Raw genomic sequence first — 11,844 nt, forward strand, 5'->3', positions numbered from 1 at the left:
ATCCATTTATTCTAGAGTGTTTTTTTTTGTTTCAGCATTGTAGTAATATTGCTTTGCGATTAAAATTACATCATACATTTCTTTCAAACGCTATTCATCGCTGCTTCCGCGGATCCTCGTCCAGAAACGCGCTCAGCCGCAATTTCTCGAGGACGTATTCCTGGGGCAGAAGCAGCTTCTCGAGCGCATTTTGCATCAACGCATAGCGGATGACCAATAGCTGGGTGATTGCGTTCTGACAGAGTCGATGCTTCAGCGTCGGGCAGGGAAACATCTTGATCACCGAGCACAGATCGCACAGTTTGGTCTTGAATTCCTCGAGCCAAGCTTTAACCACCTCTTCGTCGATCGCGTTCCGGGTCAGGTTGAACTGTATGAAATACCGAATAAGAATATTAGAAGAGAAACTATTTTGGTGTGTTCAAGTTAACAAACACTCACCTTCATATTCAGCTGGATGAAGTCGCTCGAAATCTGCCCCTTGATGGAACAGTTGAAAATTTGTTTGACATTCTAGAACTCGTTCAGTATCGAATTTAAATGATGGAAGTTTTCTGTGAGCAAAACAAAAACAGAAGTTAATCAATGAATTATGAATAATTTGTCGCTGACATTACCCACCGTTGAACACAATCCATGGCAAAACACTCCATGATGACCTCGTGCGCCTGTGACCATTGCTTCGCTTTGAGCAGAAATTTGCATCACTTCACTTGTTCTTCAGCAGCGAAATAAAGCGAAATATAATTTTCAGCATGCATATCACTTGCAACTTTTGAAATGATTTCAAAATAAACAAACGTCAATAGCACACACATACTAATACATGGGACGAAAAATTGCCTGAATCGTACTAATACTAACAGACATGACAAACAACTGTCAATTCGCGTTGATGGTATTTAGTTTCGTGTTTTGCTTTTGGGAAGTGGCAGTAAAAATAAATTTTTAGGTGCAATTAACACATGTACAAAATAAAAATTATGAATGAAAATAAACATTTTTTGTAATAAATATATTTTATGTAATATAGCAATACGTTCTTTCGCAAGTAGTGAAAAAACCCTGAACAAGAATTGTGTTTGATAGTGATTTCATATTATAATTATAAGTTTTGGTGAAAACATCAAGAACGTTATACAAACATAATTAAGTAAGAATCAGTTCCACGTGTTTCGAGTAATCAAATAATTTGAAGTGAAAATTTTCATTCAAAGCTTGAACAACTTAAAACTGTCTTATGGTCTGAGAATGTTATAGAGAATGATTTGCTTTCCCAAACTGATGTCTCCACCAGATGTCGATACAATACTACTGTCATCGCGTATAATGCTTGTCCGGTCACCGGACATTGCAGTCGCAGTAGACCGCTGCATCACGGCGCCGTAAAGAGGTTGGTACGGTTGAAATTTGCCATTTGGGTTTCAGACCGGTCCGGCAGAAACCGGATAATGTGTAATCGGCCTAATAACTAGACTCTAGTGATTGGAATCTTCTACTAGCGCGTTGACTGGCACCGTCTAAATCAGCCTTAAGTATTAGTACTATTCAGACAATTTTCTTCCCATGTACTAGTATATGTGTGCTGTTGACGTTTGTTTGTTGATTTTGAAATCAATTTAGAATTTGCGAGTGCAATGGATGCCGAAATTTTTCTTTCGCTTCTTTAGTAACGACCTGTGCTGTGGGACAAATTCGGTGATCCAAGTTTCTGGTCAATGTGAAGCAATGGTCAAAGATGCACAATGTCATCATGGAACATATTGACACGGACTGTGTTATCAACGTTGTGTCCTTCGACAAATAGAGCGAGTCCTACAATTAACTTTCGTTAATTAAACAACAACCCTTTTTTGAAATCACTGTCGAACAAATCTCCAACTGGTTCATCAAGGAGCAGATTTTAAGCGAGAAGGTTAGTTTTTGTTAAATTAAACACAAAAAAAAGCTCACTCTTCTAATATTTGTATTGGGTATTCCACACAGTTTGACCTGACCTGGAACGCGATTGACGACGAGGTGGCCGAGGTTCGGCTCAAAGGACTCAAGTCCAAACTGTCCGATATGTGTTCGGTGATCAAGATATTTCCCTGCCCGACGCTGAGCCATCGGTTCTGTCGGAACGAAATTACCCAGCATATCTGATTCGGTCATTCTTTGCCCAGGATCCGCGTAACAAATAGCTGTATGTTGATGCGAAATGCGCTCGAGAAGCTGCTTCTGCCCCAGGAGTACGTGCTTGAGGAATTGCGGCTACGGAATGCTGAGCGCGTGTCTGAACTAGGATCTGCGGAAGCAGCAATGAAATAATGTTTGAAGGAAAATTATGATGTTATTTTATTTCAAGATAATCACATGCTAGAGGCGAATGAACTGAGAAGTTTAAACCCTCTTAAAGCCAAAAAGAAGAAGAAGCAAGATAATCACAGGAAGTGAACACATTATGCATATAAATAAATAGTGCCCCTAGTTGTTACCAAATGTTATTATTATTGACTCATCAAATTTTACACTTTTATTTAATACTGTTTCTGAGACTGTTGGAAAAATACGTGGCAACAGAGCTTGTGAAATAAATCATGCTATTTGTGCTATTTGCATGCTATTTGTGCCGTCGTTTAGGAGCCGTTGTTGAACCATATGTGCCCAAGATGAACGTGGGTGCTTTGCGAATCACTGAAAAGGCTCGTGAACGTATCCTGAAATGGGGCGAAATGATTTGAAGCGACTTGATAATGTTTTTGAAAATTCATCGGGAACAAATGACCATCTGGAACAAACAACAGGCAATTAGTCGCATGCATGTTTTTCCGCGAATATTTGCACCATATGCAATCAGCTACATATAGCAGGAATATTTGCAGCAATGTTTACCTGTCAATCCACTATATAAATGAATGCATGTATGTGTATGTGAGAGATGTACGGTTTTGTGTAGTGCGAGGTCTCTTTCACATTGTTGTCCGGTTATCCGTCCAAACCCAGCGGCGCTTTTTGAAACCGGTCCGGCGAAAACCGGATAATGTGTAATCGCCCTTAGGGTGCCAATGAAAATGGTCATCTCTAATTTCAAAAAGTTACCTCATAAAAATGTTCACCACCTCGAAAAAACACCCTATGCCAGATATTAGCTTAATCGGACTTAAGGGAGAGTGGCGCAAAGCAGTCAAAGTTTGAGTTTTTTGAAAATCGAAAAATCACCCAAGGGAATCGGAAATCGGGATTGTCGAAATTTTTTTTTATGTCAAATGTCTAAAATTGCATGAAATGTCGAGATCTAGTGTTATCTCGAAATTTTTTTTGTCAAAAATCGACACTCTGGGACTTGGTTTTATTTTGGAAAACGAAACGAAACGTATGGTTTTGGGAACCAATAAAAATAGTTATTTCGATTGTTCATTCGGAACTTGCTGCGAAATGTCATTCGAACTTAATTTATTAGTGTCCCAGATGTAAAAATTTGAGTTTTTTTGAAAAACGAAAAATCTCCGAAAATCGGGGTTTAAAAAAAAATATTAGTACCAAATGTCTTAAAATTACATTACTAGTCGAGATTTACTGTTGTCTCGAAAAAAAATTTTTTTTGGCGCTTGGTCGTTTTCCGTTTGAAAAGTCGATTTTTAACAAATTTTTTTTTTTAGATAACTGTAAATCTCGATGTGTCATGCAATTTTAAGACATTTGGCATCGAACAAAATTTTTGGAAATCCCGATTTCCGCTGATTTTTCAGTTTTTCAAAAAACTCAAATTTTAACGTCTGCAACACTAATAAATATAATTCGAATGTGCCAATATTTTGCATAGGGTATATTATCGTGCAAATCAACATTTCGCAACAACTTCCGAATGAAAAATCGAGATAATTTTTTTTTTATTAAATCGTTTATTTTTACAGGCTCAGTTACTTAAGTTTAAAGGAGCCAAACTCCTATCCGTATTGTTCTTCTTCTTCTTCAATGGCACTAACGTTCCTAGAGGAACTTCGCCGTCTTCTGTATTGTTACAAGTATATATAAACATTTTTCATTAATTCTAGTGTTAATGAAGTAGAGAACCGATTACTCGCGGTTTGCTCGAGTTTGGAAGGGTGACATTTTTTTCAGGAAAAGGAAGGGATATAAGGATATGTTGACAATGTTCACACTCACATTCGCACTCACATTCATCATACTCAATTCTTAAGCCTATCTTATATCTAATATGTATTTACTTTTCACCTTATTCTATTGTTAGTAAGAAGGGATTTGATTTCTCGCGAAGGAAAAGGAAAAGGAGAATATAAGGATATAAGGACAATCACACACGAAGATCGATAACTTTTAGGAAGACATATATTTGGGACATGTAATCAAGGTCTAACCGAGCCAACACATCACTCACCGGCACATTGGGCTGTCTTCCTCTGGCCCGAAGAGAGTTTTCTAAATTCGATCTGGCAACAAGATACACCTCGCACGACCAAACAACGTGTTCGATGCCGTGGTAACCTTGGCCACAAGCACAGATATTGCCATCGGCAAGATTAAAACGAAAGAGTAGCGCGTCTAACGAACAGTGATTGGACATGAGTCGAGAGAAGGTGCGTAGTCCTAGAGTGTCGATTTTTGACAAAAAAAAAATTCGAGATGACACTAGATCTCGACGTTTTCCGCAATTTTAAGACATTCGGCTTAAATTTTTTTATTGAAAATCCCGATTTCCTTTACTTCCCCCTTGGGTGATTTTTCGATTTTCGAAAAACTTAAACTTTGACCGCTTTGCGCCACCCTTTTTTAAGTCCGATTTAGCTAATATTTCGCATAGGGTGTTTTTTCGAGGTGGTAAACATTTTGTTTAGGGCAATTTTTTGAAATTTTAGGGTCGATTTTTCCAATACATTTATTGGAGCCCTAGTGTGCATACAAGGTGGGATAACAGGCGTTATCAACACGGTTATCATTATAAACTAGTAGCATCACACATCCTCCTCCTCAAAACAAAAGGCTGTAGGCGGAGTCAAACAACAACAATAATACGTTTGACGGCCTGTGTGCCCAATTTATGACGTTCAACTAACAAAGTATCGAGTCTTTTTGGTTCTGTTATTGGAAAGAATTACAAACCTTCTATAAACTCACATTGCAACATTTCACAACTTTCATCACCTACACCAACACACCAACCTTATCGTCCGACATTGCTTTTTCGAAATAACGGGTGTTAAATAAAAAAGACGGGTGGGTAATGTCGGGGACATAACCGGAGTGACGTAGGACAATACAAAGGGGACAGCTTTTGTGAAATATATATTTTAAATATATTGTTTTATTTTGAATACGTGAATACCTACCTATCTACCTGAAAAATGGATTAGTTTACTGTTTACTCTTTATGAATATGTTGATGGTTCTGAAAAGAACCTTTGGTGTTGTGTTTTTGTTATCACTCGATTTCCCATCTTGTTTGGTTATACCTTCCTGCTTAGCTATTGCGTTTGCCACTCGCCACAGCTTTCACAGTTGGAAAATTTCTTCCCATCCAGCTTGGGACAAGTGGTTCAGTAAATTACATTTAATGCGACGTGCCGGAGAAACACTTTGCCACTCACTGAAACTAATTGTTGCCTTGATGAGCGCCGAACCGAAGTTGCTCTGTTCTTGATGCGGGTTTTCTGATTGTCGTGAGCAGCTTTGCAAGCCAACTCTAGCACTCCGACGGCCGAAACTCTATAATCGCTGTTAGGTATACTGGTGCTCCGGCACCAATCCGTTCGGCCTAGTTACCCTTGCGGAGCAATCAGTGAATGCGACCAACAGGGAACTGGAGACCTGCACGGTTCGAGTGAGACTTTGCCTTTCCCTTAACTTGTCCTCCTTTGTTACGTCCACGATGCCGATGCCGTACAACCTCACGGGTTTACGGTTTGAAAGAAAATAAGATATTTTTTTGAGGTCCGCGTGTTTTATTATCTAGCGGTACACACTCACAGGATAGAGACAAATCGGCAGACTCAGCCAGAGGGGCGAGTCCAACGAGACGAACGAATGAGCGTTAAAAGGGAGCGATGGCAAAAAAATACATTCATTACGATTTGTTCGCTCGTTGGATTCACATGCAGGCTAAAAAGGGTCCTTTTCAGGATCACATAATTATCTTCAATCCAAAGAGTTTATTGTTTTGTTATCACTCGATATCCCCATCTTGTTCGGCTAAACCTTTCTGTTTAGCGATTGCATTTGCCACTCGCCACAGCTTTCACAGTTGGAAAATTTCTTCCCATCCAGCTTGTGACATATTTTACAGTAAATTACATTCAATGCGACGTGCCGAAGCGCCACTCAGTGTCGCATTGGAGGCGATTTCAACCTGTAATTGAATATTTACGATGACAGTGGTACAGTGTCGACTTTCAATTTGGGGTCATAATTTGGATCTCTATGTTTACAAAAATGTCCAACTAAATAAGTCGCATTACATGTCCGTCCAATTAGCTAAATGTCGAACTAATTGTAAATTACTGTACTTTCAATCTGGAAATAATTTAAGAATTGGTGAAAATTGAATAATCAGGAAAGTCCCCAACTATCAATAAGCTCAGAACAACTGCCAAATTCACATACTCATCAGATCCTGGCAAACAAATTATGAAAAAATCAATTTGTGTTTTATTATTATTTTGAATAATGTTTTAGAAAGCATTCAACTGTATCTCCTAAACTCTTTTTTGGAAGGTTTAATGGCCCTGAAAAGCGCCTTGTTTTATGGAATGGTTCCAATTTAGAAAACTTAGTACTCGTGGTTTTGAAAAAAACCATTTCGAACACCCTCGATGCCGCCTTGTTCTGGATTTGCCACCAAAGCAGTTTGTATAAAGAACAAACTTTTTTCTTCTGCTACCTGATGCCGTTTTGCGATTGCGTTTGCCACTCGCCACTCGCCACTCGCTGCAACTGCCTGTTGTTGTCTTGATGTGTTCTGTTCTGAATGCGGTTTTTCTTATCGTCGCGAGCAGCTCTACCAGCCAACTCGATCACTTCGGCGGCCGAAACTATATAACGCCGGCTAGGTGGACTGGTGCACTGGTACTAACGCGCTCGGCCTAGCTACCCTTGCGGGGAACTCCAGATCAACACGGTTCGAGCGGGATTTTGCCTTTCCCTTCACTTTTCCTCCTTTACCATGTCCAGACATGGCTGCTTGGGTTGGTTTGTTGATGTGTTGTGATGCGAACCGATGTGGTGTACGGTTTGAATGAGAATGATCGTTACGGCAGCGGAGCGGGGATTTTTAAGCTGACTGGCTGGCTCGAGAATTACGCATGTGTGAGACTGCGACCAATGTTTCGTTCTTTTTTTTCTTTTTCCTTTCCAATCGTGCTTCATTCTATTTCGCTGCTGTTCTGGTTGCCCGTTTTGGTCGGTACGATTTGAGGAGCACAAAATGGACCAATCAAAAATGGGCACATAGTGCATTTTGACAATGCTTGATATTTCACAATTATTCAATTATTTATCTCAAGAAAAATGAAATGTTATTCGTTATGATAGATGCGTAGATATATTTCCTATCAATTGATGCAAAAACCTTTGCGATCTATTGAGAAATGCTCGAGTTATAAGCGTTCCAAATCTTGCATTTTTTCCTACTTGTTCAGTGCCTGGATTTCCATTTCACCCCCTATATCTTCCGGTTAGACGTAGTCCTACGTCAAAATGAGAATTTTTTCAATACCTTTCAGTAACTCAAATAAAGAGCGTAAAATTTTCTTTCTCCAAGAAAATTGCTCTTTGGGCTCCCTAGAAACAGTAGGCGTGTTTGATTTTGCTAGTTTGAATTTAGTCAAAGCAAATATGGCGTCGAAACAGCACGTGCTCCGCGAACGCATTGTACGGTTCTACGAAACGCATTTCCAGCAAGGAAAAAAGTTCACGGTAGCACATTTTAAGGAAGAAAATGTACCTGTCAGTACGGTATATCGTATCCTGGGTTCCCTGAACGTAGAACGGAAGGTCGGAAGTGGTCGTCCGGTGACGATAATGACGAAGTAGAGGAAGACATCGTTAAAGAAGCTGTTTGACAACAAGGACGCAACCAGCCTACGTGACACCGGTCGGAAATATGGTTGCTCCCACGTATTGATCCATCGGACCCTCAAGATGGAAGGAATCGTCTGCAGAAAGAAGACGAGGTCGCCGGAGTACACGGAGGAGCAGATTGAGACGGTTAAATCACAGTGTCGGTGGATGACCAAAAAATACGTCTTTCGTTCTGGACGACGAAAGCTATTTTCCGCTGTCCAAAACGCATATTCCAGGAAATTATAATTACCTAAGTGGTGCGGACTCAATGCACTTAATTTTCAAGCAAATTCATGTATGTTTTCAAGCGATTTCTTGCAATAAATTCTTAGACCACCAGAGATGCCAGATTTACAAATATGTTTGTAAATTTACAGACATATCTGTAAAACACTTTTCATTTTTGTTGTAGACTTTTTGGATATAACAATATTTCACAGGTTTTTGAAAAATAAAAGAGCTCTATTCATCACATCAAAGATATTTGACTCAACATATGACATTTTTCCATAGTTTTAGAAGGGTGAAAGTTATTATATTTAGTTTATATCAATACACATGACGTTAGTCCAGCGATACTCAACCTGCGGCCCGGCAGTCTTTCTGGTTGGCCCATCTGGTGTGTATGAAGTTTGGAACTTATACACATAAGTACTTTTGCCCTGACATCATTGCAGACGAAAGAGAGGATACGATTATTGACAATTAATGAAAAATTGCATTCTCTGCAGGTAACGAAAAATCTTGAACGAAAATTGTCTCTGATAATAATTTTTTGTTCTAGATAAGATTGTTTTGCTGAAATGCAAGGAGATTTATTGAAACATAGCTAAGCTAGGGTCAGGACTATGTCTTCTAAGTATTAAAACAAAATCGAATAAAAATTTTCATTCTATTCTTAATAAATTATTAAGAATAGAATGAACATTCACTTTCGGGTCAGCTTATGACGAAATATGGGTTACTGTTCGATATTGTTACCACAGACATGGTTCATGGCCGTGTGGGGATCTAAAACTTGTATAGCCTTGCATGGCGGACGAAAAATATACACTGTATTTTCTTATAAATTTCATCAACGACAAGACCGCAAGCCTTGGTGGATGTTCAATGTATCAACGAAGAAATACTGATTTTTATTAAAATTAACAGCGCGTATGTATGTGTAGATCGTTGGAACATTTAAACACACTTACAACACATAAGTTATTAAGTGGTCCGAAAAATCAATTTTTTCCACGTTTTCCTAAAAATGACAAATGAAAATTAATAACTTTTGAATCACTGAATCGATTTAGATGATCGACATATAAAATTGAAACTAATGACTTAGCCTTTTATTAAAAAATATTTAACTTGCGAAAAAAATAATTATATTTTAGTAATTATTGATCGTAGTCGTTTTTTATTTTTTTTATGACTTTGAACTAGAGGGCGCTATATTTTTATATTTTTTCTTGAAAGCTGAGGATTTTTTACATAACATATCTCGATATCATAGATGCTATTTTTTTTTGTTTTTTTAGATATGATGTTTCAAAGTAATCCGGTGGTTCGAAAAATCATTTTTCCCCCTTTGTCCAAAAATAACTTTCTGCAAAAAATTATAACATTTGAACTACTGAACCGGTTTTAATGATCGATGTATTAAATTGAAGCCAATAAGCAAAATTTGAAAAAATACCAGACTTGCGGGAAGGATACTAGTAGCATAGTTCTAGTTTAGTCACATATGAATATTGATCGAAGACTTAAAACATGTTAAATTTCCAAATTTATAACTTAAAAACGATTATTATAACATCTCTGATATTGTTCGGATGGGTTAAGAAAAACGTCCAGATAGCAGCTAACTCGCAGCTTCAAAGCTGTAATGTATTCGTTTAAATTCATGGTTCACAATATACAAAGTTTTCACTTACATTTTCGTTTTGTTCTTCGTTTTATCCGAACACTTCTTTTATAAATCCTCTTGATTAGTGACTACTAAATGACCGTACTATTAGTTATAAGTCTAGCTAAGTTTATAAATTCATTTACCTTTAAGTTCACTCTTGATTATAGAAATAGGTTAAGATTTGTTGTAGGAATGTAAATGTAAATAGCTGTAAGAATAAGTTGTAAGTATAGTTGTAGAAATAGTATATATTATAGAAGTAAGTTTTACTAACCGTAGGATATAGATATATTAGGAAAAGGTTTTTATTCTAGGATAACTAATTATTTTTCTTCTCAACTCGTTTGCCACTCTTTTGCCGTATCACGTGAGATTCTTTTGTTTTTGCTACTGTGTTTTGCTGTCTAACGTTTCTCGTTATTTATTTGTTGTTTTTACGTTGGCTGCTACGGACGGGCTGAGCTCACCCTCCTACTGCACGAAACTGCCCTGTGGTTTCGTAACATCCCCCTGCCCGTGTAGTTCCGGACCGTCCCCAGGTTTCTGAAGATCCAGAAGTGCCAATTTCACTGCAGGTCTGTTGAGTATTCCGTTTTTAGTCCGCACAACTGCTCGTCGAACTTGCCCATCCGCTGCCTTAACCACATCTAGAATTCTGCCTCTCAACCATCCGTTCCGTTTACTCTCTTCTACCACGAGTACCAGGTCCCCAACTTCCAACGGCTTAGCCGGTTCGAACCACTTGGTGCGTCTGGTTATAGTTGGAAGGTACTCTCGAATCCAACGGTTCCAAAAATGATCCACCAGGCATTGCGCTAGACGCCAGCTGTCACGCAGGATTCCTCCTTCCAGCCTTGTCGACATCTCCGGCTGTGTGATACCCTTGGTGCCAAAGAGCAGGAAATGATTCGGCGTAAGCGACTCCTGCTCAATCGATTCCAAAGGGATGTAAGTTAGCGGCCTGGAGTTGACAATGGCCTCAGCCTCCAGCACTACCGTCTCCAGAACTTCATCGTTCGGATGATGTGGATGGTCCGCAATTGCTGACATGGCAGCCTTTACGGAGCGCACCATACGCTCCCATGAACCGCCCATATGAGGTGCTGATGGTGGATTGAAAATCCAGTTGGTCTTGCTGTTCGTAAACGTGACCGCACAGTCCTCATGGATATTCTGTATCTGATTCTTCAATATGTTGCTCGCTCCCAAGAAATTTGTGCCGTTGTCACTATAAAAATTCTCCGGGGAACCACGACGAGCCACAAAACGTCTGATGGCCATTATACATGACTGGGTGGACAGACTGTGCACCACTTCTAGATGTACAGCACGTATAGTCAAGCAGGTAAACAATGCCACCCACCTCTTTACCAAGCTGCGACCTTGCTTGACCTGTATTGGTCCTAGATAGTCCACTCCAGTGAATGTAAACGGTCTGATCATTCCTGTAACACGAACTGCAGGCAGAGCTGACATCAGAGGAGGATTTGGAACAACCTTTCGAATACGACACGTCACGCACTGCTTTGCCACCTGCCGAATCAGAATTCGAAGTCCGGGTACGAAGAATCGTTGACGCATTTCATTGCAGACTGTCTCCCCGTTCCTGTGAAGAAACCTCCGGTGATAGCTCTCCGTTAGAAGATAGACTGCATATTCTTTCCTTGGCAGCACAATCGGAAATTTCGTGTCATACGATACAGACGGCGAAGTAGATATTCTACTGTTCATTCGGACGACACCTCGTTCATCCAAGAATACCGAAAGTCGATAGAGTGGACTAGATTTCGGGAATGGAGCTAAACTTGTGGGATTCGTCAGGTTATGCTCCAGAATCGCGTACTCGTCTGAATAGGTTCCAGCTTGCACCTGCTTCCATATCACTATTT

The 11,844-nt window shown here is 39.4% G+C and overlaps 2 protein-coding genes and 1 long non-coding RNA gene across 4 annotated transcripts; 1 reads left to right on the forward strand and 2 right to left on the reverse strand.

Annotated features, from left to right (window-relative positions):
- Positions 1 to 721, reverse strand: LOC129779692 (nuclear pore complex protein Nup98-Nup96-like). 2 transcript variants are annotated; one of them, XM_055787321.1, is made up of 3 exons: positions 622 to 721; positions 442 to 554; positions 1 to 370 (listed from the first exon to the last, which is right to left on the reverse strand). In XM_055787321.1, the coding sequence occupies exons 2-3, from the start codon at positions 445 to 447 to the stop codon at positions 95 to 97; spliced, it is 282 nt and encodes a 93-aa protein (XP_055643296.1). In that variant the 5' UTR covers positions 448 to 554; positions 622 to 721; the 3' UTR covers positions 1 to 94. The 2 variants fall into 2 exon arrangements, with proteins under 2 accessions (XP_055643296.1, XP_055643297.1); XM_055787322.1 differs by having other exon boundaries at positions 618 to 720.
- A 449-nt stretch (positions 722 to 1,170) lies between these two features.
- LOC129780589 (uncharacterized) lies at positions 1,171 to 2,421 on the forward strand. The gene is made up of 3 exons (XR_008743966.1): positions 1,171 to 1,393; positions 1,671 to 1,915; positions 1,987 to 2,421. It is a non-coding gene; the product is annotated as an uncharacterized LOC129780589 (long non-coding RNA).
- Positions 2,422 to 9,918: 7,497 nt separating this feature from the next.
- On the reverse strand, positions 9,919 to 11,360 carry LOC129779478 (uncharacterized). Its single transcript, XM_055786962.1, has 2 exons — positions 10,230 to 11,360; positions 9,919 to 10,163 (listed from the first exon to the last, which is right to left on the reverse strand). Exon 1 carries the CDS (start codon positions 11,234 to 11,236, stop codon positions 10,427 to 10,429), a length of 810 nt encoding a protein of 269 aa, XP_055642937.1. The 5' UTR covers positions 11,237 to 11,360; the 3' UTR covers positions 9,919 to 10,163; positions 10,230 to 10,426.
- Between the last annotated feature and the right edge of the window lie 484 nt (positions 11,361 to 11,844).

This window comes from Toxorhynchites rutilus, chromosome 3 (assembly GCF_029784135.1).
Source record: "Toxorhynchites rutilus septentrionalis strain SRP chromosome 3, ASM2978413v1, whole genome shotgun sequence".
NCBI classification, from domain to species: domain Eukaryota; kingdom Metazoa; phylum Arthropoda; class Insecta; order Diptera; family Culicidae; genus Toxorhynchites; species Toxorhynchites rutilus.

Bases quoted from the DNA above. Each gene is read 5' to 3' on its own strand.
- LOC129779478 (XM_055786962.1), bottom strand. From the start codon at position 11,236: ATGGCCATCAGACGTTTTGTGGCTCGTCGTGGTTCCCCGGAGAATTTT.